At 35.5% G+C, this 27,993-nt stretch overlaps 4 protein-coding genes and 2 non-coding genes across 9 annotated transcripts; 2 read left to right on the forward strand and 4 right to left on the reverse strand.

Moving 5' to 3' along the window:
• Nucleotides 1-256: 256 nt before the first annotated feature.
• On the reverse strand, nucleotides 257-328 carry TRNAG-UCC. Its single transcript has one exon. It is a non-coding gene; the product is annotated as a tRNA-Gly (tRNA).
• Nucleotides 329-514: 186 nt separating this feature from the next.
• TRNAG-UCC lies at nucleotides 515-586 on the reverse strand. The gene has a single exon. It is a non-coding gene; the product is annotated as a tRNA-Gly (tRNA).
• Nucleotides 587-3,446: 2,860 nt separating this feature from the next.
• Nucleotides 3,447-5,087, forward strand: LOC111792118 (probable polyamine transporter At3g13620). The gene has a single exon (XM_023673452.1). The coding sequence runs from the start codon at nucleotides 3,482-3,484 to the stop codon at nucleotides 4,925-4,927; it is 1,446 nt and encodes a 481-aa protein (XP_023529220.1). The 5' UTR covers nucleotides 3,447-3,481; the 3' UTR covers nucleotides 4,928-5,087.
• A 1,684-nt stretch (nucleotides 5,088-6,771) lies between these two features.
• LOC111793827 (glucan endo-1,3-beta-glucosidase 4-like) lies at nucleotides 6,772-11,651 on the reverse strand. 3 transcript variants are annotated; one of them, XR_002814980.1, is made up of 6 exons: nucleotides 11,426-11,651; nucleotides 10,253-10,424; nucleotides 8,747-9,991; nucleotides 7,477-7,504; nucleotides 7,104-7,364; nucleotides 6,772-7,017 (listed from the first exon to the last, which is right to left on the reverse strand). XR_002814980.1 is itself a non-coding variant. In XM_023675878.1 (5 exons), exons 2-5 carry the CDS (start codon nucleotides 10,314-10,316, stop codon nucleotides 7,214-7,216), a joined length of 1,488 nt encoding a protein of 495 aa, XP_023531646.1. In that variant the 5' UTR covers nucleotides 10,317-10,424; nucleotides 11,426-11,651; the 3' UTR covers nucleotides 6,823-7,213. The 3 variants fall into 3 exon arrangements, 2 of the variants coding, with proteins under 2 accessions (XP_023531646.1, XP_023531648.1); XM_023675878.1 differs by having other exon boundaries at nucleotides 6,823-7,364; XM_023675880.1 differs by lacking the exon at nucleotides 11,426-11,651 and adding an exon at nucleotides 11,263-11,419 and having other exon boundaries at nucleotides 6,823-7,364.
• A 1,661-nt stretch (nucleotides 11,652-13,312) lies between these two features.
• On the reverse strand, nucleotides 13,313-17,416 carry LOC111793736 (serine/arginine-rich SC35-like splicing factor SCL30A). 2 transcript variants are annotated; one of them, XM_023675763.1, is made up of 6 exons: nucleotides 17,157-17,416; nucleotides 16,781-16,970; nucleotides 15,492-15,569; nucleotides 14,521-14,685; nucleotides 14,043-14,204; nucleotides 13,313-13,923 (listed from the first exon to the last, which is right to left on the reverse strand). In XM_023675763.1, the coding sequence occupies exons 2-6, from the start codon at nucleotides 16,924-16,926 to the stop codon at nucleotides 13,623-13,625; spliced, it is 852 nt and encodes a 283-aa protein (XP_023531531.1). In that variant the 5' UTR covers nucleotides 16,927-16,970; nucleotides 17,157-17,416; the 3' UTR covers nucleotides 13,313-13,622. The 2 variants fall into 2 exon arrangements, with proteins under 2 accessions (XP_023531531.1, XP_023531530.1); XM_023675762.1 differs by having other exon boundaries at nucleotides 16,781-16,976.
• A 7,022-nt stretch (nucleotides 17,417-24,438) lies between these two features.
• LOC111793445 (IQ domain-containing protein IQM2-like) lies at nucleotides 24,439-27,950 on the forward strand. The gene is made up of 9 exons (XM_023675325.1): nucleotides 24,439-24,620; nucleotides 25,182-25,699; nucleotides 25,775-25,889; nucleotides 25,980-26,045; nucleotides 26,144-26,232; nucleotides 26,314-26,404; nucleotides 26,499-26,738; nucleotides 26,827-26,928; nucleotides 27,012-27,950. The coding sequence occupies exons 2-9, from the start codon at nucleotides 25,230-25,232 to the stop codon at nucleotides 27,723-27,725; spliced, it is 1,887 nt and encodes a 628-aa protein (XP_023531093.1). The 5' UTR covers nucleotides 24,439-24,620; nucleotides 25,182-25,229; the 3' UTR covers nucleotides 27,726-27,950.
• The last annotated feature ends 43 nt before the right edge of the window (nucleotides 27,951-27,993 follow it).

Raw genomic sequence — 27,993 nt, forward strand, 5'->3', positions numbered from 1 at the left:
CTACAATGTCTTTGATGCGCCCATGAAACTGCCCGAGCTCCCCGCTAACCGATATTGTCCGCTTAGACATGTATGGTCCAATATTGTCTCTCATACCCATCATACCCATCTGCTAAGGAGGCTTCCACAGGAGCAGGTTCTTAGGTTTCCATGTCAAATGAGATGGTGGTTTGTTGCAGGGAGCTTGGAAGGCAATTATTCTCTGTGTTCTTTGTGGAACAAAAGTAAATTCGAATTGAGAGCTAGGAAGTAAGTTTGCGTTTGCCGGGAGTCAAACCCGAGTCTATTGCTTGGAAGGCAATTATCCTAACCATTGGACTACAAACGCCTTATTGTTTGTACTTTCGTAGTTAAGATCTCTCTGTGGAACAAAAGTAAGTTCGACTTTGACTCATACTTCTCAACTATTAAAAGGATATCACAAAAGAAAAGGTCAAACTCGAGTCTGATATTGATGCCTGATACGGAAGGTCGAGATGAAATGGAACCACAATTGAGAGCTAGGAGGTTAGTTTGCGTTTGCCGAGAGTCGAACCCAAGTCTATTGCTTGGAAGGCAATTATCCTAACCGTTGGACTACAAACGCCTTATTGTTTGAACTTTTGTAGTTAAGATCTCTCTATGGAACAAAAGTAAGTTCGACTTTGACTCCCGACAAACGTAAATTGCTATTAATGCATAGTTCAAAACTATTAAAATATCAAAGAAAAAGACAAACCCAAGTCACCTATCAACCCAACTAGATTAAAAAAAAATAGATTTTAGATTTTATATCTTATATTCAAGATTTGTGAGATTTTAGTAAAGCGTGCAGCGGATAAATAGATTTTTCTTAAATAATTAAAAAAAACAACTAGATAACAACCTAACGTGGAAACAGAGGGTATAGTTAAATTGGGTTGTGAACTCGGTGTCCAGGTTGCTCGGGTCACTAACCTAACCAATTCAAAATTTTGAATTGGCTCAACAGGGTCACGTTCTATGTTCTATTTTTGTTAGATGAATTAAAATGGACGAGTTTAAACTATTTTTCAAACTTTAGAAACTAAAAATATTATTTTAAAACTTTAGGCACCAAATAAATAGGAAACTATTTAACAAAAATGTTAAAAATAAATAAATAAAGTCAAAGTGTGTGTGTGCGGTTGATGTTTGAGGGGAACATATCGCACCGTATCCATTTTTAATTTGAATGCCAAGTGGATCCTTTATTTAATTTAATTTAATTTAATTTAATTTAATCCAATTTCTTGAAATTAAAAAATAATATATATATATATATATATATATATCAGCGTTGCGTAAAGCTACACACCGAACCCCATAAAGAAAGGAATAGAATTTTGGAATTTTCTTTTTTTTAAAATACATTTATTGCGTCAGCTCCAAAAGTGCTGACTTGGATTTTTCTATTTTTCTCTTTTTCCTTTTTTGCTCAACCTAAATATTTTTAAGAATTATTTTCATTTTTAATTATAAGTTTTTATCGAAAATTAAATAGTTTTAAAACTAAAAAAAAATTATAGAATTATTATTTTCAAAAATAAAAAACAATTCTTTGTTATTATTAATGTGTCATTTATTTGATTATTAATTAATTTGATTAAATGTATATTAATCTAAAATTAATTTCTTAGAAATAGAGTAGGTAATTAAAGAGTTTTTTTTTTTTTTCAAAAAAGGAAATATTTCATTTAATAATATGAAAAGAAATTCAATCCTTACATCATCAATAATTCTTTGGTTTTTAAAAATCATTCCGTTTTCTACCCATTTTTTTATTATTTTAAGAAAATATTTGGACTTTTAGTCAAATTTCAAAAATAAATATTATTTTATTAATTTATTAATTATAATAAAAGAAAAAAATATCTTTTAAGTAATAGTAGTACGCATAAATTTAGTTTTTTTTTAATAATCAAATAAAAAATTAAACAATCATGGAACAATTTTAATTATTTAAATTTTTTATTTAGGTTGCTTTTGAAATTAAAAAACTTTTATGGCTTTAATTACAATGAAGATCTAGAGTGCCTAATTCATTTATTNTATTTTTTTTTTTTTTTTTTTTTTTACTCTAAATTAAATATCTAATATTTTTAAAAATAAATTTATTAGGTTATTGGATTTTTAAAATATTTAATAAACTCATATTCTTTTATCTATAAAATATTTGACATTGCCTATTTATATGTCATTATAATTTTTTTAAATAATTTATTTAATCTTAGATTTAGTATTTAATAATTATATAAAATTTTAAAAATGTTGAATACGTCTATTAGAGGCATATTAACACAAATTTAAAAGTTCAAGAACGAGTAATTCTTTCTTGAAAAAAAAATTATAATTTCTTGTTATATTTATGAGTACAAACAAATTTTAATAGGGTCGAACTTATCATTAACCAATTTTAACCTAATTTCATTCTTTAAAATAAATTTTCGACCAATTTTAAAATTTTAGAAAATAATAATTTTAATAAATGTTAAAATATAAATAACCAAATCGAGTTTAGGGTTTATACTAAATTGAAAAAAAAAAACCATATTTATTTAAAATTATATATATACATAATAGGGTTTATATTAAATTTTCAATTCATTTTTAAAAAATGTAAAATATTTATTTGTTAAAAAATGTCTGAATATTTACATTTTATGGATATTTTTATAAACAATATATATATATATATATATTATAACAAAGCACAAGAGGAATGAATGAAAATGGTTACAAGTACACGTGTTAATGACGACAACGCCAATCGACACCCCATATTTGGGGTTGTAGAGTCACGATGTGGGCCACCACCTCATATCATCCAAATAATAATAATAATAATAATAATAAAATGCTACATAAATATTAAAATAGTACTAAATTTTCATAATTTTTTAAAACCATCATAAATTAAATTAAAAGAAAAAACTTTTAAAAAAATTCTTTAGAATATAGCAAAGAGTTAATATTTTGCTTTTAAAATAGTTTCAACAATAATTTTCTAATTTTTAAAATGGTTTAAAAAATATTCTCTAATTTTTTAATTAAACTTTAAAAATATTCTGAACGTCTAAAAAAATATTTAGAGATAATCTATAAAGGTAAAAAAATATTAATGTTATATTCACCGATAAAGATAAAATATTAATGTTTATAAGAATATATATATATATATATATATATATATATATATAATATATATATATATATATATTTTTAAAGTGAAGTATACTAAAAAAAATACTTTAAAATGTTTAAGTATATTTTAAAAAGAAAATAATAATAATTTCTATAAAAAAAATTAGTAAGGTAGATTAGTTTTTAAACAAATTTAAGAGTATTTTGATTAATTTAGTTTAATAATAATATTTCTTTTGNAAAAAATAAAAAAAAAAAAAAAAAAAAAAAAAAAAAAACTCTATTTGTAGATGCTTGCTCTGTTTCGTCTTCTCTGTTTGTTAGCTTCGCCCAATCAATCATGGCGGACAAAAAACAATCCCCGAACAAGTCCACCAACTCCCACCCCCTTGCTGATTCTTCTTCCCCTTCTCAAACCCTCCCCACCACCGCCGCCACCGCCACCTCCTCCGCCGCCGCCAGAAAGAAGCTCACTCTAATCCCCCTCATCTTCCTCATCTACTTCGAGGTCGCCGGCGGCCCCTATGGCGAAGAGCCGGCTGTTCAAGCTGCCGGCCCTCTCCTCGCCATCGTTGGCTTCATCGTTTTCCCTTTCATATGGAGTGTCCCAGAGGCCCTAATCACGGCGGAGCTTTCCACCGCCTTCCCCGGAGACGGCGGTTTCGTTATCTGGGCTGACAGAGCCTTCGGACCCTTCTGGGGATCTTTAATGGGTACCTGGAAACTCCTCAGCGGCGTCATCAATATCGCTGCCTTCCCTGTTCTCTGCATCGATTACGTCAAGAAAATCGTTCCGCCGCTCGAATCTGGCTGGCCCCGCCGCATCGCCGTCTTCAGCTCCACCCTTCTCCTCGCCCTCCTTAACTACGTTGGCCTCACCATCGTCGGATACGTCGCCGTCGTCTTAGCCTTCTTGTCTCTCTTACCCTTTATTTTAATGACGTTCATCGCTATCCCCAAAATTCACCCCCACCGGTGGCTCAGTTTCGGCGACAAAGGCGTCAAAAAAGACTGGAATCTCTACCTCAATACTCTGTTTTGGAACCTCAATTTCTGGGATAATGTCTCCACTCTCGCCGGAGAAGTCGAAAACCCACAAAAAACATTCCCAATGGCTCTGTTTGTATCCGTGATTTTCACTTGTGTTTCTTATCTTATCCCACTTCTGGCAGTCATCGGCGCCGTCGATGTGGAACAATCCGCTTGGGGGTCTGGATTTCACGCACAAGCCGCCGGAATCATCGCCGGAAAATGGCTCAAAATCCTCCTGGAAATCGGGTCGTGCTTGTCGGGGATTGGATTATTCGAAGCCCAATTGAGTAGCAGTGCGTATCAGATTCTGGGTATGGCAGAAATCGGGATTTTGCCCAAATTCTTCGCGAGCAGAGCCAAATGGTTCAACACTCCATGGATTGGGATTGTGATCTGCACGGCGATTTCGCTGGCGGTGTCGTACATGAACTTCACCGACATTGTTGCGTCGGCGAATTTCATATACAGCTTGGGAATGTTGCTGGAATTTTCGGCGTTCATTTGGTTGAGATGGAAGCATCCGGGGATCAAAAGGCCATTCCAGGTGCCGTTGAGGTTGCCGGCGTTGATTGTTATGTGTTTGATTCCGTCGGCGTTTCTGGTGGTTCTGATGGTTTTCACGCACAAAATGGTGCTCGTGGTGAGTGCTATAATGACGGCAGCCGGGATTGTCTGGTTTGGGCTCATGAAGGTTTGTAAGAACAAGAAGATCTTGGAGTTCAATCCTCCGCTTGACGCCATTGAAGAATCCTGAGAGCTCTGTAATTTTTGTTCCTCTGTTTTTTATTATTATGTAGCTCGCTTGCAGATTTGAATCAAGATCGTGTTTTTTTAATTGTGGGTTTGAATTTGTAGATATTTTAGTTTTGTTGTTTGAAGGAATTATTAGAATTTCGATCCTTTTTGATTCTCCACTCTGTTTTCATGTTTGTTTAATGTAATTGTTCACAATTCAGACCTTGAGTGACTGCCCGTAGATATTGTCTTTTTTGGCTCGTATAGCCGTCTCAATTTTAAAACTTAGACAAAGGTTCTCACACCTTTATAAAGAATACTTTGTTCTCCTCTCGGACGTGGGATCTCACAATCTACCCTTTTCTTTGGGGACCAGTGTCCTCACTGGTACACTATTCGCTATCTAGCTTTGATACCATTTGTAACACTCAAGCTCACCGCTAACAGGTATTAACTGTTTTGGCCTGTTACGTATTGTCGTCAGTCTCACGATTTTAGAACACATCTGTTAGAGAGAGTTTTCTACACTTTTACAAAGAACGTTTCGTTTCCCTTTTCAACCGATGTGGGATCTCGTATATCCACATGATAGGTTGTGAACCCTATTTGGATCGTTCAAGTCACCGTTCTAACCAACCCAAAATCTCATCTTTACCCAAAAGATTTCTTCGATCTAACTCATATACGACCCAATTAAACTCGAACAAAATTAATTTTAGCAAAATAAACAAAAAAGGAAGTAACATTTTGGGTATCAAGCTCATTTTCCAATGTGATAATCTTGGGATATAAACTGATAAAAAAGAAAGGAGAGAAAATTGAATAAACATTTTGAAAAAGTGCACTAAAAGATTTGTAAGGAAAATGATGGTTTGTTTGGAAAATGTGTTTAGAAATTAATACTTCTTTATTTTGTTTTTTAAAAAATACTTTTTTTTTTTTTTAAGTTTGTTCCAAATTTTGATTCGAATTAGGGTCGTAATTTATCATGGTTATCGTAATATTTGACTTTGTTATATCCATTTATTAACTTCAAGAAAAAAAAATTGCACAAATTGAAACACGTGATCGAACATTGAATAAATTTCTCGATACACGAAATTAGGGACCCACTCGGTAAGTTCTAAAGTGTCCCATATAAAATTTAAAATTTGGACACAAGGACCCGCTATGATTTGAAAGTTGAACTATCTTGGCAATTAAATCCTCCTTATTTGACTTCATACCTACTCTTTCCTTATTTGACTTCATATCTACGGTTTGACTCTAAATATCAAAAATAATACTTAGGTGTATGTTTTGTTTCGTGGGAATCCGAGATTTTCACGGGATGGATATGGGGAATTAGTCGGTTTGTTTTGAAGGTAGATACCTTGATATTTTAAGATCTTTGAATATCTTCAGATACCTATAGAGACTCTAAAGCTAAACGTGGAAACGTGCTTAGAAATCATGTGAATGAAGACAAAAGATGGTAAAATGACCCGTGATGATTTATGGGAATAGTGTAGGGATAGTTTTGCTCTTAAAGCACTTTTAAGACAAATAGGTAACGTAGTAATGTCAAAGACGATGCATGAATATGTTGGAGTAATCAGATGTCGAAGCGGAATTTAAAATTTAAGTATGAATCTAAGCCTGAGAATTTTGTTTAAGGAAATATCATATTGGACTATGAAATAGGTCACACGACCAAATCAGCCATTGAGCCAATCTAATAACCTGATCGTTCGACCTAGGCATAAACTCGAAGGGCTTAAAATAGTGTTTGAACTCATCTTAATGAAGTCGTGAATCAATGAATAACACTGAGAGTCATGTTGCTAAGAATCAAGACAACAAAATGAAATGTAACATTACGTGTGAAAATTTTTAGCTTCGAGTAGAGACAACGTCGAGCCTTAGACAATGAGAGTCACGAATACAAAAAAATATACATATAGACAACGTCTACGCCCCCCCCCCCGTAAAGTTGCGTCGAATACAAAGCAAACCCCAAGATTCTAGATACTAAGAAGAGCATGGATTGGATTGGTTCGCAAAAATGGGAAGAAATCATTTCAAGAATAATATGAATTAATCAAAAAGACTAAACCCAGTTACTAACACCTCAGAAGAACAAATTACAAAGAACAAAGAACAATAAACAAGAGCACCAAGAACTGAAGAACAAAGAACCACCCAGTTACTAAAACCTCAGAAGAACAAATTACAAAGAACAAAGAACAATAAACAAGAGCACCAAGAACTGAAGAACAAAGAACCATATGTGATCAATGAATTAGCAATCTGAAAATTTCACCTCTCATGTCAAAGAAACCATTAAAGCCCAAGAAAAGATTACCCAAATCAAGAGCTGATATGAAGAGACCTGCAGCTTTGAACTTGCACCAGGAAGCTGACCTGAAGGCCCCAATGCTGGAGGAGAAACTCCACCTCCACCACTTGAATTGGAGCTGTTTTTCAATATTTGAAACGATTAGAACTCATATATTGATATAAAAAAACAGATGATTTCTTGATTTCTTTAAGTTATTGAGAGTGTTTTTGGTGGAATCTTCCACTTACCTTCCTGTGTATATGCAAGAGCCATGACCTGCAAGAGATTGTGGAACAAGATGAGAGAAATTGGATTAGAAGGATGAGAGATTTTGTCAAAGTCGAGTCCCGTACGAAACCCGAATAGTTGATATCAGATGAAATCGTTCAAACAGGCATTAAGAACAAAATTAAGCAAAAGTTTAATGCTTGGCAGGGTATGCATGCAGCAGGGCGGACGAAACTTATGTGCGATATATACGAGCGATGTAACCGTGAATACAGGCTTTATAATAAATCAAATTGAGAAAAGAGATCAGAATCTTTATACAAAAAATATGACAAGCACAAAACTAGAGAACTGAAGACTAAGAGGAGAGCTTATGTTTGTAACATTCTGCAGAAAACGTTGCAGTACTCTGGGCTTTCGGAGAACTAGTTACCGACGAGATTAAGTGAGATCTCACATCAATTGGAGAGAGGAACAAGTGCTAGCGAGGATGCTAGGTCCTAAAGGGAGGTGGATTGTGAGATCCCATATTGTTTGGAGAGGGGAACAAAGTATTTTTTTAGAAGGGTGTGGAAACCTCTCCCTAGTAGACGCGTTTTAAAAACCCTTTGAGAGGAAGCCCAAAAAGAACAATATCTGCTAGCAGTAGGCTTAGATGGTTACAAATGGTATCAAAACTAGACACTGGGCGGTGTACCAACGAGGACGCTGCTCCGAAGGGGGCTTGGACACCAAGCGGTGTGCCAACGAGGAAGTTGGGACCCAAAAGAGGTGAATTGTGAGATTCCACATGGATTGGAGAGAGGAATGAGTGCCAACGAGGACCACGAGGACGCAGGGCCCCAAACGGAGGTGGATTGTGAGATCCCACATCGGTTGGAGAGGGGAACGAGACATTCTTTATAAGGGTGTGGAAACCTTTCCCTAGTAGATGCGTTATAAAAACCTTGAGAGGAAGCCCAAAAGGAAAAACTTAAAGAAGACAATATCGGCTAGCGGTGGGCTTGGGCTGTTACAAACCCATTGTACTCTACGGTCATCCGAAAAGTCTTGAAGATCAACCCCCTTGTTTTCGAAGGCCATTCTCCCTAGATGGTTGGTTCAACCAAGGATCAGTGGTGTTGCTCTAAGAATGAAAGTAGAACAAAGATGAACTTCTTCTTAAAGCTATAAAGTAAAATATATTTTTAGTCCATTGATATTCGATTCCGAAAACTCATAAAAAATATCTAAAGTAGGATAATTGAATAACTTGAAGGAACAAGGATAAAAACCGTTAAAAGAACTTACTAGGATCGATCGTCGTAAGTGTAGCAGTACCGTCAAAGTCGCACGTACCACCAGCAGTATGCATTTTCTGGTAGTAATCATTATAAGCATAAGAAGCATGGTCAGTAATGTTATTAGGGAGAAAGCATGGCCTGCCTTGCTGAATGGCAGCACAGTTTGCCCCTCCTTGTCCACAAGCCCAATTCAGACCGTCCTGCAACTTATCTTCATCAGCTCCATCTTTAGCCACACAATAAACCGTAGAAGAATTCGCGGTTGCACGGCCAGAAGCCAAACCCAAAGGATAAACAGTAGAGCCATTGGAGAAAAGTATACCCCAGTTTTTCTCCGAGACCGGGCCAGACCGCTTGTCTTCATTAAACAACTCGTAAATGTACGTGTTGATAGGTATGGTTGGCTGACTTGGTGGACCAGAATCATTAGAAACTCTCCTGATCAGATTATTAACATAGGTGCCAGCATTTTGAATTGTAGCATCAGGTTCATTTGCTCCACCAGACCATGGCCAGCCAGTCTCGGTAACCACGACGGGAATCCCAGAAAAATTGAAAGCATCGATCGAGTAGTAAGTTGCATCAACCATAGCATCAAACATACTATTATAGTGGAAAAGAGTGTTTGGGTCAACAATCTGCTTAATTGCAGGAAGTGATCGAAAAAGTGCATAATCGAGCGGAAAAATTCCATTCCCGCTAGTGTATCCCAAATAAGGATAGGCATTCAACATGTAGTAGGACTTCGTGTTCTTTAAGAACTGGAGAAGCTGATACATAGTAGCGTTCCATGAAGCGTTAAAGGTAGCGGTGGACGGGGGGAAAGGTCGGGGTATCATGTCCATTGATTGGGGAGTGGAAACCTTGACCAGATAGTTTAGATTGGCAGCAACCAAGGCCTTATGTAGGGAATACAAGGCTGGAACTAAGACTGGACCAACTTGAGGAATTGTAGAAAGGACCTCACTGCCAACAGCAATGGCCGTAATATTTGTTCCTGGCAAGTAAGCTGCAACGTTTTTATTAACCCAGGCTGCAGCGGCTGCAGGCGATTCACCGATCCTGAGAACTTCCTCGTTCGTGACACCAACAATTACCTCGATGCTACTGTTTGCTAAGGCCTTTAGCAGCTGAGCATCAGCATTATAAAGGCGAAGATGAGTAATATGATGGGATTTAAGAATTGCAACTATATCTGAAGCTGATGGAAGATTGGAGACGTCGGTCCCGAGGTTGACCCCCACAAACGCACCTATTAACGTCAAGAACACAGCTAAGTAACAAATAGATAATTGGCTATAAAACCAAACATTCTAGTTTTTTGTTAGGAAAAAGATCGATAGTAACTAATGACGTTCGTTTGAGGCCGTGTGATCAACCTTTATTATGAAGAGCACAGAAATGAAGTTCATAGACATTATCAAAATATTCGAACCAGACCGGATTCAGAACACGAAGTATGAAGGGCGCGAAAGTACTCGCGAAAGTACTCGAAGTTAGATAAATAAGATACCTAATGAATTGACACACATGCCAAATAGAAGCAAGATCACAATTCCATGACACCCTTCACGCATTTTCGAATCAATGGAAGCTTCAACGTTTCAGCTAGGTAGGATTAGAGCTTCCCGCTATTTGTCTCGAAAATCGAACTCCCGAAACTCAAACAAGCTAGCATGTACAATCTGCAATCAAGTCATATGAAAAGAAAAACATATATAGAAACAAATAAGAACAACAATTCAAGAGAAACATGTAAAAGTAATTGAATGCATGAAGAAAAAACTGCAATGACAGGAGAGTAATAGAAAACATAATTCAGTTCACGTCGGTTGGGGAGGAGAACAAAGCATTTCTTATAAGGGTGTGGAAACCTCTTCTTAGCAGATGCATTGTAAAAACCTTGAGGGGAAGCCCGAAAGAAAAAACTCAAAGATGACAATATCTACTAGTGGTGGGCTTGAGCCATTACAAATGTTATCAGAGTCAGGCACCGGGCAGTGTGTCAACGAGGACGCTAGGCCTCGGAGGAAGGTGGATTGTGAGATCCCACCTCGGTTGGGGAGGAGAACGAAACACCCTTTATAATGGTGTGTGGAAACCTCTTCCTAGCAGATGCGCTTTAAAAACCTTGAGGGAAAGCCCGGAAAGGAAAGCCCAAAGAGGACAATATCTTAGCGGTGGGCTTAGGCCGTTACAAAGGGTATCATACCAAGACGAAAAATAGCTTCCGACTCCCCTCACTTCCAACTTTTAATCAGTAAACATCTCATCCATTCTTGTTTGAAACGTTCAGAAGAAATTTAAGCTTCAAAGGAAGGAAATCAAAATGGAAATGCACCCACAAGTCTACGTTTGAAAGGTTAAGAATTAGGGGAAAACAAGCTCCAAACAAGCTCTTTCAGCGGATCCACAAACAGGAAACAAATGCAATAAAGCCATAAATATTCAGACAAAGCATTAACAAACAAAATGTAGCTTAGTTTACAAATGAAACTCTTAGCTTAGCTTAGCTTAGCTTACACGTATCATCAAAAAGAGAAACCCCTTTTTCTCATTCTATTCTGTAGACGATGAACTACTGTAAAATCAACTTGAGAAGCCTTGAGCACCAAAAACAAGCCACAAAACACGAAATAGCGAAGAACCCATCTGGGAAATCTAAAAACAAGAAGTGGGTAAGTACCCGATCTGGATAATGTATCAGTCTTGAACTCAGCTTCAGAACAGAATCAAAACCCTAAAGAGAGAGCAGAGCAAACACTTATGAACACAGATTAATGGAAGAAGGACAAAATAGAGAAGTGTAGAAGAGAGATTCTGAGCAGCCAAGAACACTAAAAGGCGTTCGAAACGAGAGTAAAAGACAGGAGCAAAAAACCAAACTCCCCACCAAGCAATAGTTACAAGTAAAAAGAAAATTAATCCCAAAACAAAACACACCCACGAGAAGAATCATACCCCACCATTTCCCAACGTATATATTTCGTACAAAACAGGATTAAGCCAAGCTTGTGAGATGTCCAGTGAAAAGAATATGAACTGGAGGTGTAAAAACTGACGGGCAATGCATATAAAAACTTTTATTGCTTGCCTTTTTATTCTCTCTTTTGAGGCATGAAAGGGGGCTTGGATTCTCGTGCTGAGAGGGTCCTGATCGTCGCCGTTCATTTTGGTTTGATGGGGTTTGGAATTTGAACAGAAAAAGACAATGAATTTGGGAGAATGAATGATCGAGTGAGGATGGGAGTGGGCTGTGTTGTTCTTTAATTTTAACCCAAAAGTCATGGGCTCTCGCAGTGCCGTAAAGGAGAAACGCTATTAAATTGAAGCTGATTGTTAAGTGGAACAGCAAAGCTAGCCATCAATGTGTGGAAAGAAACAACTTTTTTTCTTTTCTTTTGGAGTAATGATATTGGCATTTGCACGGAAATTTCCAATATCTTTGTCTAACCCCATGAATTTCTAAAGGATCGAAGATAGCTCAGCTCTTAGATGAAGAATCTTGTCGTATGAACACGACTTAAGTTGAAGTTCTTTTAACTAGTTATGTTAGCTAATTTCGAGCCTCTCAATTGAGGATATAATTTCTACGTAGATATGTTTATATCGATAATATTAATAATTTATATTTAAAAAAAAAAAAAGAATATTCAAAAGTGTATAATATAATCAAAATTATAAGGGGAAAAAGATCTCAAAAAAAAGAAAAAAAAAGTAATTTAAGGAAATTAATATGGAATATAAATTTGAAAGAATTGGTCGTGTGATTTTGTAAACAATAATTATTGGAAGAAAGTGTTAATTGAGTATGGAAGGAGTAGGGCCCACAAATAGAATCCAATAAATATTCGTAAGATGGACCCCACCTTCACACATGGGAAAAAGTTGCACGTGGGTCCACTTGCTTAGTTGTAGCCAATNTTTTTTTTTTTTTTTTTTTTTTTTTTTTTTTTTTTTTTTTTTTTTTTTTTTTTTTTTTTATAAACCGATGAATTTACAACCCATTTATTTAATGTTTGTACATGTTTAATTAAAAAGTTATACATTATTTAGTTTTCGAAAATTTTCCTACCCCGTTTTTTAAAACCTTCTTCTCACACTCTCTACTCGAAAAGCCTTTTTTTAAAACTTTCTTCTCATACTCTCTCTACTCTACTCGAAAGGTTATATGTTATTTAACCCGTTGTATTACTTTTTGTTGGTAATTATATCTTTCAAATCTTCTTCCATTCTTACTTTCAAACTCGCCTTCAAAAATCTATCAACCCCCCTTTTTAAAACCTTGTTCTCAAAATGAGAACAAATGCTTGAGCATACGTTGCCCGACCATATATAGAAGCAAAAACTCGAGCATATAGAAACTTGAGCATACGTTGCCTATAGAAACTTGAGCATACGTTGCCTGACCGTAGGCAACACCAATCTAAGAGTGAGTGCTCGTGGTGAGGGATACACAATCTCAATTGTTTTGACTCGCTTAGTGCTAAAAGTGAGGGCTACACAAACCCAAAGCCCGCTACCAAGAAGTACTATTCTCACAAAATAACAACAATAATCTGATGCTACTAAATTTGAATTCAGAAAAAAGTTTGAATTCTACTCCTTAGTCCTTGGTTTGGGACGTTACAATATGCCCAAAAGAACAATTTATGATGGAAGGGGTTGGAAGTACTTTGTAAAGCATCATCACACCACGAAAGAAAGCAAAGAAGTACGTACCAACAATCAATTTGATAACGCATAAATCCTAACAAGTAACAACAACAAAAAACGCTGCCCAACAATACAAACCAAAAGATGTCTCTAGCGGGAAATCTCAAACGAAATATGGCAATAGTACATTGTAGTTTTTCTTTCCCAACTTCTGAGCGGGATGGTTGTTACCGACTAGGGCTCCTACCTCCGCCATTCAGTTCACTTCTATACTCCTCTTCATGTCTAGGACTATGTCGTGGACTCCGGCTCCGGCTAATGCTTCTGCTCCTGCTCCTGCTCCTACTCAGCCTTCGGCCTCTCACGGGGCTTGGACTTCGACTTCCACCCCGTGGTGCTGGACTCTGACTTCTACTTCTTGCACCATCAAGTTGTGGGGATCGGGAGTATGACCTACCACGGCTTGGCTGTCGTGGGTAGGACCTCTCTCGACTATCCCGTCTGCCACGTGGAGACGGGGATATGGATCTGCATTGACATATTGAAAGACTTGAAGCTCAAAATGTAGTTACCAAATGGAATCATGGAAATTATACTAGCAAAAAAACAGAACTAGAGATCAAATAGCTAACAAATTGAAATCACACCTAGAGTACGCCCTTTGTCTTGGTGGGGGGGATGCATAATCATAACTGCGAGACCGAGACCTTGCATGGCATGGAGCTGGTGAAAAAGAACGCCTTGCATGGCGTTGAGGAGGAGAACGAGAATACCGTGGAGGAGATCTTCTACGATCATGAAACCGTCCACTGTTTGTACAACTGAAATATTAGTTTTGTTTCGGATAGATATGCAATATTAAACTTGGCAGTGTGAACTAATAGGATGAGTTCTTTCAGCCCATTAAAAGCAGTTTCCAATTTATATTATACAGTTACCATAGTTAAAAGTGATATCAAAGATTCCAAAAATACTAAGAAAAGAGCTTCCTTTCAAAAGCCAGCCCAAGCTCCCGTGAGCACAAGTGTTGGAAAACATAAGCAAATGCACAACATTATTTCACAGTTGAATGCAAGTATCCATGCCTATAAAGAATCATAAATATATTAGGAGGAAGCTTCATACCTTCCTCTCTCCCTTGCCCTCATATCAGATGGCTTCTTCCTGTTTTCCTCAGCAAATACCACAGTTATCTCCCGACCTTGAAGAACACAGCCATCCATCTGATGTTTAGCATCTGCAGCATCGGCAGGATCTACATATTGAACAAAACCAAAACCACGAGGCTCTCTGCAAAATTGTCAAACAAATAAATCAAAAGGAAAAAAAAGTTACAAAAAGGAAAATATAAAGCCACAGAATCAGGTCAGGTACTTCGCCTGCCCTAAACCTTTTCTAATAATAATGTCCATCATATCCCTTGCAATATGGAAGGTCTGTGATAATAAAGCAAGCACTTGGCTGCTGACCTTGCATGTGTCAGATTTAAGAGGACTTGAAATTCTTCAAGACTTGGAACATCTTCTATGTATTCAAATCCAACTTCCTTCCAATCTTCACTACCATTAACATCATCTTCAATAGAACTCTAATTACTTGATGTCTTCTTCAAAACATTAGTTTCACTGTTAAATCTTCAAACATTCAATACACAGACCTAATACGTGATAAGGAAAAACAAAAAAAACAAAAAAAAAAAAAAAAAAAAAAAGCAGAAAGAAAATATGCCCCCATCATCAAATGAATAATTTGAAAGATGAACATGAAGTAGGGCCTGCTTCACGAATTCATGAACATTGTTTTCCAAAGATTGAACTACAAACATTTTGTTCAAAAGATGCATGGAAATGATTGAAAAAATGATTTATTAGGTACCCTTGCCTCTGAACCAATACAACAAAGCAACATAGAAAATAACCACAATGTTAGAAACAAAGCAATAAATCAAACATTTGTTAGAAACAAAAGATATTGGGTAAAACTTAAACAATTTCTTTGAAAACCATAAGAGCGAGGTGCAAAATTTCCCTTCATCAATAAAAAATTAACATCAGTACCAAAGAACCACAAGCTACATACAGCTAAGAAACGCTCACCCAGTATAATAGTCCTTTGGTAGGTATACGTCCTTAATAGCACCAAACTGTCCAAATTGTCTACGAAGATCCTCAGGCCTGCATTAAAAGAAATAAATGAGTGCGCACAAGATTTCATCATATTTTACTAAAAATTTGATCAGTAAGCTAGGAAGAATAAAAGCATGGAGCAAAAGCATTTCTCTAAAAAATAATATGCAGTACAAAGTTCTAGAATAGTGATACAGCATTTCTATTCCTAATTACAAATCACGTAGAGATATATAAAGAAACTTGATAATCAGAACAAGAACATGCCACCACATAAAATTACATGAATATAAGTCCCACACAGAGATGATAAGTGGGAGAAAGAGTGAAACTGAAATATCTTACAGAATGAAAGACCCCACATCCACTGACCACAAGACTGCATCCTAGCACTCAAGTGAGCTTGAAAAGAATCAATAGTTTGGATAAAACTATGGCCATGCAGGAGAGTTTCTGATTCCGCTAAGGGCACAGTGAGAGAGAAGAAAATGAAAGGAAATCTACTATATTTCTATGACTTAGCTTTAGTCTTCTTAAAGAAAAAATACAATTTAAAGTGGTAAAACACACACAAACATGATGTAGTAAGGTGGCAACAATGTTTTTAAAGTGTCAAGCATGCTTGGGCAAAACAACCCTCCAAGGCTGTTAAGAAAAACTTATTTTGCTTAATGCGAAACAGAAACATTGACACAAAAAATAAATAGTATTTTGAACAACAATTACAGCTGAAAAAGAAATGGTAGATTTCCACAAGATTCGTTGAGATATAAAAATTAAAGTCAAACAAATCCGGAGCCACATCACAGCAAGCCTAATTGAGGGTTGGTGAATACCCAAACACAATGTGAGCGAACCTCAGGGCACCCTTAACCACATGTGGGAGGAGATACGAATGGGCCCTAGGTAAGCTAGGAAGAAATGGAAGTCTCTTAGAAGACAAAGAAAGAGATTAATCAAGGTTCTCTGGTCCAGGGCATTTTGCTTCTTTCCGACGCTGTCTAAATACGAATTCTCATCACTATTCTAATGTTCTAATACTCCAGGGAAAAGCCTCTTCAACTCCGTTATCTGGACAAAGTGGCTCGTTGTTACCCCTTCCTCTCCCCCTTTTTTTTTTTTTTTTTTTTTTTTTTTTCTTGATACTAAGATCTATCTCCTATCAAAGCAAAACAAAATTAAACGATCTCCATTCCTTCTCGAGACTTTCTATAGAACTTTTGAGGGCAAAAAAACAAACAAATTCATCAAGAACAAACCTGCAGTCATGGCGAAGATTACGAACTAGAAGGCTAGTGGGAAGGTCTCTCCCACGTCCACCACCATAGCGTCCCCTAGGGCTAGGGCTCCTGCCCCTCCTGCCATAACCCCTTGGCGGCGATGGAGTGTAACTCCTACCCCTCATTTGTACAGTAACCAATGACAGGGGCCGGCTGTCCAAGAATCTCGCTGTACCTAAGCAAGTGAACAAGAGTTAACCATCAAAGAGCATTTCAACATGTCATGACAAGTTCTCAACACAACTAAATTAATCCAGTAAACGAAGTACGCGACTACAACGTAACAATAAACCTTAACTTGATGGAATCCCACATGAATATACGAAATTAAAAGCCAGAATTTGGGGGAAATTACCTCAAAATAGTGAAGCGGGAACAGATCGATGCAAGATGCTCAGTGTTTATATAAATGCACTGGCCAAGATTTGGAAGTGTTGCGTGAATGTGAATGTGAATGCTTGAGAGAAAAAGTGAGGGAAACCTTGAAGATGGAGCAAATCGAGCGCAGCTGAAGAACAAATTAGGGCACGAAGATGAAATTGAAGTCTCCTACGAGAAACAGACGGCGGCCCTTCAGATTTGTAAGTTTAGGGCATAGTTTTCAGCTGAAGATTAAAAAAAATATATACAATAAATAAATAAATATATTGAAAAGAACGTGCCGCGCTGTTATATTAGAGATTTATCAATTTTATATATAAATAAATAAATTTAATTATCAATTTTAAGCTTCTATTAAAAATAAAATAGAATTGTTTAAAAATATTTATTATAATGGCAGGATTCGAACCTATGGTCGACCCGCCCCTGACCTGCTGGGTTGGGTGGCCGGGTTAGCACCCCTCGTCGCCTTTGTACCTGAAACAGATGCACTGCGCTAACCAGCGCGTAACCTTCTTTCCCCTACACCTCTTCTGGTTATGCCATTACCAATCGCGAGTAACCCCCAGGTCGGCTGCCCCTGACCTAATAAGAACCATTATCCTTATGACCAAACAAGGACTAGCTTACTTACTTCTCGAGTGGTCTTAGTTTTTTAATATTCAGACAATTAAAAAAAGCATTGAGACAGTTATGAATTCCATCGAGTTTCCCTTACTTGATCGAACAACCCAAACTTCAGTTATTTCAACTACATCAAATGATCTTTCAAATTGGTCAAGACTCTCCAGTTTATGGCCGCTTCTCTATGGTACCAGTTGTTGCTTCGTTGAATTCGCTTCATTAATAGGTTCACAAGAAACTGAGATATGATGGTGGCTTGAACCGAGTGTAGATCGAAGATGGAGGTGAGCACGAGAGAGACACGACAAGAGGAGCATGAAAACTTGATATTGGCTTACGAACGTGAGGCAATCTATAGTAGTGTCTTAAGTTAATCAATGGTGATATGCTTCGGCCATAGAAAGAGAGAAAATGACGAGAGAGAGTGACGATAACCAGATAAGGGAGATTAAGGAAACCAATAATCATGATAGAGATAGCATGGTCGAAAAAAGGCGGCTATAAAAGTGTTATATAAAAACTGNTTTTTTTTTTTTTTTTTTTTTTTAAATACCGGTAGCCTCACGGTGTAACAATTGAACTTGAACCAACTCGTAAATTAAAACACAAATTCTAGCTGTTCATCTTAACGATATAGCTAAATCCGTCATAAATATCAATCTTATACAAAAGTTCAATAGGACAGTATATAGATAAAAGCTCTTGAAGTATCTAAAATCCTAAAACTAAGACCTGAGGTTTGTTTGACCTAGAGAACGAGGAGAATATACATGAGGCATGATAGCATCAAACGCCTCGTCGCATATCGAGATATTGTTTTTTCATATAAAAAAAATGTGTTGGGTGAAGCAGCATCGAGAAGCTAATATCAAGGTTGATATGCTTCAAATGGATGAGGAATTGTGCACGTGTTTATAGAGTCGAGATGCTAGTGGATAATGTCGAGATGCTATCAACATTCAAGCATCAAGCACGATTCAGAATATTGAGCACGACATTGTTAATGAAAATTCAACATTGAGACGTTTCGTATCAGAGTCGAAACACTACCAATACAACTCCTAAGGCTTAATTTGAGCTTAATCTTCATTTCCTATTGACCCAGTTGTTCAATTTAGACCAAAATATCTCCATTTGTCTCTATTCATCCAAAACACTTCGATTCACTTAAAATCACTCATCCCTTACAAAATAGACAAATAAACACACGAACGAAACAACGCTCACGTGAGGTACGACAAATAATTCATTATAAGGCGTTATCATCAACATGTAGTAGTGATGAACGAGTCTCAATGATGTGCTAGATATAGAAATGGGTTATAGTGAAGCTTCTTGACACATACACGTTATAAGTTGACTCGATGGGTGTGGCAACTATATAAGTTGCCACTCCAATTTATTGATAACATACATTATTCATCATTAATGAGCTTAGAATTGGTAAAAATTTGCCACAATTTTTGGGTCAATGGGTATTAATTGCCCATAATCTTAATTGTCGCCATCTATTTTGTGGCCACTTCAAACTTCCGATATTCACATCCAAACCTAAAGTAATAATCGATTCCATAATGGTATGGTATTGTCCACTTTGAACATAAACTCTCATAATTTTGTTATCGGGTTCCTCCAAAATCCTTCACACCAATGGAGACAGTATTTCTTGATTATAAATTCATGATCAAACCTGAAAAATTAATACGAAAAACTATATATATATTAAAAACCAAATAAACACAGTTGAATTAAAATGATGAGAGCTTATGTGAAAATAATATCATTTTATTATATATAAATATTATAAAATAATTTATTATCGAAAATTAGAATATCAAAGTGTGAATGTACAATAATACCCTTTTGCGTTTTGGAAGGGATGTGGTAGGAGAAATGTGTCACCAAATTTGAACAATAATCTTACCTACTAACTCCACTTTCTTTTGTCATTGACGTGTAATTAAATTTTGAACTATAAAATCAAAATCAAAACATTTTAGGTGAAATTAAAAATAAATAATTTTTTAATTAATAATAAGTTCGCTTATTCATATTAAACTTTATTTTAGGTGAGTCCGCTAACGAGCGTAACCCATAAATTTTTTTATTTATTTAAACTTAATCCAAATAAGTTGAGGCTCGTTTCATTAAAAAAAGTTGTCCCATGACCTATGATGTAAAAGTCTGAGTCTACCGATAGTAGATATTGTCTTATATGATATTTTCTCTTTGAGCTTCCTCTTAAGGTTTTTAAAACGTTAGGGAGAGGATTACATACTCTTATAAACAAGGTTTCATTCTCCTCCCCAACTGACATGGAATCTTGCATACAACCACTCTCTTCTCATCAAAAAACGAAAAAACTACCCTTGAAAGTGGTCGTAGACCACGAGCCTCTAACTTATCTACGAGAAGGCTGCTTAAAATATGTACACACAGGTAAGAGAGAACGCACAATTAGTACGTTCAATAAGAGCAAATTATCCTATTTGCTATTACTGTATCGAAAGTGCTTAAACCTCTCTTGTTTCTATCAATTCACTGATAGACGAGAAAGTCACTCATTCAAACCTCCCGACCCGCTCGAGTGGGTAAAGTGCATTTTTAGAAAAGAATAATACAAAAAGTCACAATGTGCACTTTTCGACATACATAGGAAAAGGCAAAACAAGCGTCGGTGACTTAGCGGCAAAAATGCACAAATAAAACAACGCGTTCTATAGAGATCACTGCAATGTGAGTATTAGCTGTCACCTAATCCCGCCCTCTGACGGTTACTCCTGACAAATCCATGCGAAACCATACGACGTCGTTGACCAGTTCCCAACTCTCTCTCTCTCTCATTGGACTGTGACCTACCATCTACGTGTTTTTATAATAGCCCTCCACACCCTCCATCCTGCGGCGCCGGCACCACCAAATTCTCTTTTATGGGTATTTTCGTAAATTCACTCACCATTCACGTGCCACTCGTTCGTACGGGTCAAAAGTACACTGATCGCCACTCCATTTTTTTAATTAAAAAAATATATATATATTCTTTTTTTGCATGGGAGTTGCACGTGTGACAGTTGTAGCTCTGCCTCGCTTTTTGGAGTTCGGTGGTAAATAAGAAATTATCAATTAATAAAAATTATTTTAATAATAACAATAATATAAGTTTGACATTTAATATAAAATAAAATAAAATAAAATAGTTTTATTTATTTATTTATTTATTTACTAAATCGCGTAGCTTCCATTATGTTAAGTTCGTGGGATTATTTATTTGGAGAATCTTGACTATTTTTTTTACTATAGGTAAAATTACGGGTACGATTTTTTACCCAATAACGAAAACTAACATTCAGTCGGTGATACCATGCCTCATCTAACTTAGTACTTTAGTAACTGCAACAAATATTTTTTCCACGATATATGTCATTCATTTCAATACAGATAGTCCTACTAAGAAAATTTGTCGCTCGAACCAAAGTAAGTAGAGGAGGGAGGACAGGGAGGGAAAGTCGTGATATTTATTACACGTAGTACGAAACCAAACCAAACCAAATAAAACCACGCCTTTTATGGAGCTAGGTTTGACCTTTTTGTTTGCACACCGTCACAAAAACCCCTGACCAATTATTCTACAAGATTATTCTACAAGATTGAAACTATATGACCAATTATTCTATAACACACTACGTTTAAACCCTGTTTTCACTTATAAACCTTCGATTACGTGACTTTTTTTTTTTTTATATAAATATTTAATGAAATATAAATATTTAATAATATTTTTTTAGTGTTAAATTCTATATTATTTTAAAAATAATATTAATACGACGGACAATAAATAAATAAATAAAAGAATTTGAGTTCAAAACACGCTCTTTGACACAAGTTACACGTCATCATATAAAATTTTATATTTTCCATTAAAAAAAAAACAATGTGTGAACACATTTTTATATATTTATTTATATATTTATTTTGGATTTTTGGTATAAATAATTTTATATGCATGGTCATACTTGTCTACTTTCCGACAAATTTAATTATTTATTATAGCTTTTATATCATTTAATTGTTAAATAATTAATTAATATTTTTTAAACCAGGATTATAAATAAATTTAATTATAGATCATGATATTTTATTTTTATTTTTAAATATCAGTGAATAAATTAATTAATATGTTCAAATTATTAATTTTAGGATAATTTTTTTAATTTATTTTATAATATATTTATTTAAAAGAATGAAATGGATGCATTTAATTATTTGACATATTAATATATCCAATAATAATAAAAATGAGCACAGAATTAATAAATTACAAGAGGAAATTAAATTTGTCCAAAAATATAATAATTTAGAAAATAGTTGGTTGGCACGTGTTAGACCAATGGGGGACAGAGTACAGGCCATTCCACAGACCATAACAAATATATAGAGAAAAAATATTAAAAAATATATAAAATAAATAAATAAATAAATAAATGGCTGTCGAAAAAAATAAAGTCTTTTGAAAGATCAATTCAAATCCACTAGCTAATTTATTTGTTAAATCCAATTTTCCTTTGAAATGTTCTCAAGTTTATAAGTTTCAAACCCTAATTTGGATTTTTTAAGGAAAAAAATTGAATTATCGTTAAAAACTCGACCTTTTTAACTTGAATTTGCACTGGGTTTATCTTGTGGAGGGAAAACCCAAAATTGAGTTGTAGTAGTCTTGGGCCGTCTCGACGTATTCCTTCTCTCCCCGGCATCGTCCCACACAGAAAGAAAGAGTGCAAAGTCTCGACCCAACATATGGATCTGCTAATGTGTGAGGAGTTGAGTCTGAACAGATAAAACGAAGTCACTTTCGGAACCATACTTTCTGACAATATCATTGTCTTTAACCTAGATTGACCAAGTTCATAGTTTAGGATAAGTAGACATACACTTATCAATTGTACACGAAGACTCGGTCCTTATCGAATCTAGAATTATATAGTCCTACCATTTGTGAAGTTATAAATACATATCGAATCACGTATATGAATCCGACCCATTTAAAATCTTGAATTAGACAAACCTACCGAAATAAATACACATTAAATGATAGATTAACAAAGTTGGATCGAGTCCGTGAGTAGAGTAGATTAAGTTAGCCAAATTTGGCTAAAATGAAAACAACTCGTCAATGGTAGAATTTAATGGCACATCAAAAGCCTTTTCAATTGTTTAAGGAACCTTCCCCATAAGCTTCCTAATTTCTCACTCTCTCTCCAATTTAGATCGTAATCGATAATAAATGAGATAATCTCCGCTCATTTTCTTCTAGAAAGTATTTTAGTGTAGCGAATTTGAACGTAATTAAATGATTAAGACATCAGTAATATTACTTTATAGGTCAAACGTTCAAATTCTTAGTTCAGTATTTTAGCTATATACACACTATCGATAAATTTCTTACCACTAAAACAGAAGGTAAAAAAAGTTAAATTTTTTACTTTTCACGTTTTTTCAATTGTTTTTAGACCCGGTATGTTCAATGAGTTAATTTACTTTCCTTCCAAACCTCATATCGAAGTAATTTTAGTTCACAGTTTGAATAAAATAAAACGACCAAAATGATATCTTTATTATATCTACAAACCTAATCATTTGCACGATTCGAACATAGGCTATACAAATCTTATACCGTCGGATGAGATTCGATCTCTGTTTAGGTATTTTTAACAATATTACCGTGCAATATTTATATTATTATTATTTTTTTTTGTAGTTAAATCTATGAATATTTAAAAAAAAAAAAAAAATCAAATTTGTAAGTTTTTTCCTCAATACCTTGTGATTCAAGTTACAATGACCATAAACTAGTCAACCATGGTAGCTTCCCTTGATAGAGTGGCAATAAAATTTATTACAAATATTTATTATGGAAAAAAATCTTATAAAGCTATTTTTAATTTAATTAAAAAATTCTTAATTTACATTTAATAATACCCATATTTTCAATTCGAATATATTTTAATAGTAAACCACATATTATTAGTCACTAATAATTTTTGAAATTTTAGAACTATATATATATATATATATATATATTTATTTATTTATTTATTTTGAATTTTCTAGATCTATTTCCAATAAATTTATTTATTTATTGACCATTAAATAAGAGCAGGAAAAGAAAACTGTTTAATATATATTAATTTAAAAAGAAATGTCCCCGTCCCAAAAATTATATATTTTATTTATAATTATTAATAAAATAAATTGTTTTAACAAAATGAAAAGGGTAAAAGGATAAAATTAAAATTTTTTTTTCCTTTCAGTAAATCTAAATAATATAACATTTTTTTTTTCAGCTTAAACTTTAAATTATTTATATTTTACTTCATTAAAAATAATATTTATATGTTCTAAAATTTTAATAAGTTAAAAAACAATATAATATTGAGATAAAGAACAAGAAGAATCATAAGGATAGAATGACAATGATATTCCACCTCAGTTGGAGATGAGAACAAAACATTCGTTTTAAGGGTGTGAAAACCACTTTATAGCAGATATGTTTTAAAATCATGAAAAGGGCGGTGAGATGTAACAAATAAAAATGGATAATATGGTTTTGGTTGGAAAGTCGCGTACCAGCCGTCCTCTCTGCCCTGGTGGGAAAGTCCCTTTCACTCCCTCTTCCGCTTTTCTCTTCGATTCCTTTATAAATCCAAACTCGTCACCCATTTCGATTCCTCTCAACGATTCTCCCCAACACCTTACTCATTCATTCACATTCTTCACGAATCAAAATCCCCACCTCAAAACTTCCCTTCGATTTAAGGTATAAATCCGCCATTACAAGCTTTTCTTACATTACCCACCTGTTGTTTTGCTATTTTTTGTGTGTTTTCTGATCAAATGAGCTATTCCCAGTTCTTTGTTTCATTGATATTTGCTTCCATTGGAGTGTTCTACTAGTTTTTGTAGATGGGTCTGTGTGTAATGCTCGTTTTCTCTTTGTTTTGTTTCCCCTGAATCATTGTTGGTTACTTAGTTTTGAAGGTTGAGGTTGTTTGGTTCTTTTAGAATCTGGATTTCTAAATGAAATGAGTCTTTTACCTGTTCCTGAACCATAACACAGATCTATGATTCTAGAACAGGCTTGTTTGTTTGCTGCTGTTCTTGTTTTAATGGAGAACAGGCTTGTTGTTGGGCTTGAACATGAAGCATTTGTATGTTTTACTTCTTTGTTTTCTTTTAAAACATGTTTGTGGTTTGATTATGTGTGTCTTTTTTTAATCTTAAATTCAGTTTGTGTGTTAAGGGGTTGATTTTGTCCATTTTTTTCTGTTTGTTGTTGGATTTTTCATTCTCATTTCTGGGTGGTTTCTTGTTGTTACAGGAATACTGTTCGTTATCTTGGTGTTGCTGAGCTAATATTTTTGCAGAAATGGGGGCTTTCTTTTCCTGCCCTTTGGCTCAGTACATTGATGTAGAAAATTGGATAAAATCTATTGTAAAATCCATAAGTTTTGGAGATGATGAAGTGAGAACTTTGGTGCGATCCGTGAGTTTCAATAGCCGAGATTTGGAGAGTAAAATAATGAGATCGGTCGGGTCGGGGAGGATGGCATTAGAAACATCTGTTAGCTTCAAAGGTGGAGAGTTGGAGAAGATGGATTCAATGGAAGCTGCAGCTACTCGAAAGGATGAAGAATTGCACGTTATAGCTGATAGTCCCAAAAGTAAAGAGATAGAGAATCAAACACCTAGATCGGAGACTCGTGATGGGATCAAAACGACATGTCTCGATCCAACCAACCCAAAGCACATAGCAGCTATGAAATTGCAGAAAGTTTATAAAAGCTTCCGAACGAGGAGAAAGCTGGCTGATTGTGCAGTTCTTGTAGAGCAGAGTTGGTATGTTCTTGCTTGTGTCTTTGCTCTAAGATGGATCTATTTTATGCTTGTATATAATGGTGACCTTTGTTGCAGGTGGAAACTCTTGGATTTTGCTGAGCTCAAGAGGAGCTCCATATCGTTTTTCGGTATTGAGAAACACGAAACTGCGCTTTCACGGTGGGCTCGAGCAAGAACCAGAGCTGCCAAGGTAAATTTTTACATGTTTTTACCAGCTCTTGTCATGAACTTACCTACACCAGAAAAGTGTTTGACCATATGTTTTCAAACATCATTACAGGTTGGAAAGGGTCTGTCCAAAAATGAAAAAGGTCAAAAGCTTGCTTTACAGCATTGGCTCGAGGCGGTAAGTCTATTGAATTTGATAAATAAAGTGTTACCCAGTTCCTATTTTTGGTCACCAACTCGGTATCACTAACTTTATTTTTCTTTTTCTTTTGCCAGATCGATCCACGACATCGATACGGTCACAACCTACAGTTCTATTATGTTAAGTGGCTTCATTGTCAGAGTGGACAACCCTTTTTCTATTGGTAGGTATACTTTGACCAAAATTTCGAAGCATCAATACTAAAGTTCTGGTTTTCGAGTACTAAAAGCTGTGCGCGAATCAGGTTGGATATAGGAGAAGGGAAGGAAGTAAATCTTGTTGAACAATGCCCCAGAGTGAAACTTCAACAGCAGTGTATCAAGTACTTGGGTCCGGTGAGCCTCTAAAACTTGTATCGAATCGTTCTTTGTTCGCATAGTTTGTGTTGTTATATACGAAATATTGAATCATTCATGTGTTTCCTTTCAGCTGGAAAGAATAGCATATGAAGTTGTCGTGGAGGATGGGAAGTTCATGTACAAGGTATCCAGGGAACTCCTTCACACGACCGGAGTCGATAAGCACGTGAAGTGGATATTTGTTCTCAGCACTTCTAAAGCTTTGTATGTTGGCAAGAAACAGAAGGGTACATTTCAGCATTCGAGTTTCTTAGCTGGAGGAGCCACATCGGCTGCTGGAAGATTGGTTGTCGAAAATGGGACTCTAAAGGTAAAAGACAGAGCTTTTAGAAGATTCGTTCTTCTTTATATTCTCGAGTTCTTACGATTTAACAACGATTCATCGTCCTTTTTAACAGGCAGTTTGGCCTCATAGCGGTCATTATCGTCCCACGGAAGAAAACTTTCAGGAACTTATCTCCTTCCTTACAGAAAACAATGTCGACCTCACTGATGTAAAGGTGAGAAATGGAAAGCATGGATCTAAGATGTTGTTATGAAATGAGAACATAGGTTGACATGTTTTTCTTTTTATTCAATTCAGATGAGTCCAGATGACGAGGAAGACAATGGACTACAAATGCAAAAGAGCAGTCTTCATGTTCGACTCGGCTCGACCGAGGAGGATTGGGTTCAACAGTTGAGTCATGGTCCCGATGATTGCATAGCAGAGATCATGGCTGAAGAAATGACTGGCAATAAATCCGATTTGCCAGAGAAAGAAACATGGGGAACTACCAAACTATTTGAACCCAAGAGGTCAATCAATCTGAGTACAAAGTTAACCAATCTTCACATACCAGATAGGGTTAACCTGATCGAGAAACTCGAGATGGAAAACCAAGAAACGAGATCAGAGCTAGATATCGAAGCTCCAACGAAAAACTTGAGTTATGAGATAGAGATCATCCCGGACGATTCAATACTGAATAGAATAAACTCACACAAAGAAACAAAATCATATCAACTGGGCAGGCAGCTATCTTGCAAATGGACAACTGGTGCAGGCCCCCGAATTGGGTGTGTTCGTGACTATCCAGTCAAACTTCAGATCCGAGCATTGGAGCAGGTCAGCTTGTCGCCAAGAAAGACGGCTGTGCAGTCTGAATTTCATTGCTCGCCGAAGGTTGTCAGTATGCTCAGCCCGAGGGTGTCTAGGCCCATCGATATGATTCACCGGAGCAATACACAAACTTCTTCCCCTTTGTTCAAGGGAACATCAGCAGCAGCAGACTTGGTAATGACTGTTGATTCCTGATTATTCTATTCATTCATTGTTTGTGGATGGAAGAAAATATGATACAAATATTTGTTATTCATTCCTTTCTTTAAGTGTACAGATAAACGTTTGTACTATGATCAATCTTACTTGTGAGAAATGAGAAGAAACATGAAATTATACATAGAAGTAGATAGATACACACATGCAGATGGCTATAACTGGCCACTGATTGCACAATATGTATTGTTTCTCTTGAATGATATTATAATTTTGAGTTCCTCTTTTCCCTTAAGGGCTAAATTGT

This window comes from Cucurbita pepo, chromosome LG04 (assembly GCF_002806865.2).
Source record: "Cucurbita pepo subsp. pepo cultivar mu-cu-16 chromosome LG04, ASM280686v2, whole genome shotgun sequence".
Taxonomy (NCBI): Eukaryota; Viridiplantae; Streptophyta; class Magnoliopsida; order Cucurbitales; family Cucurbitaceae; genus Cucurbita; species Cucurbita pepo.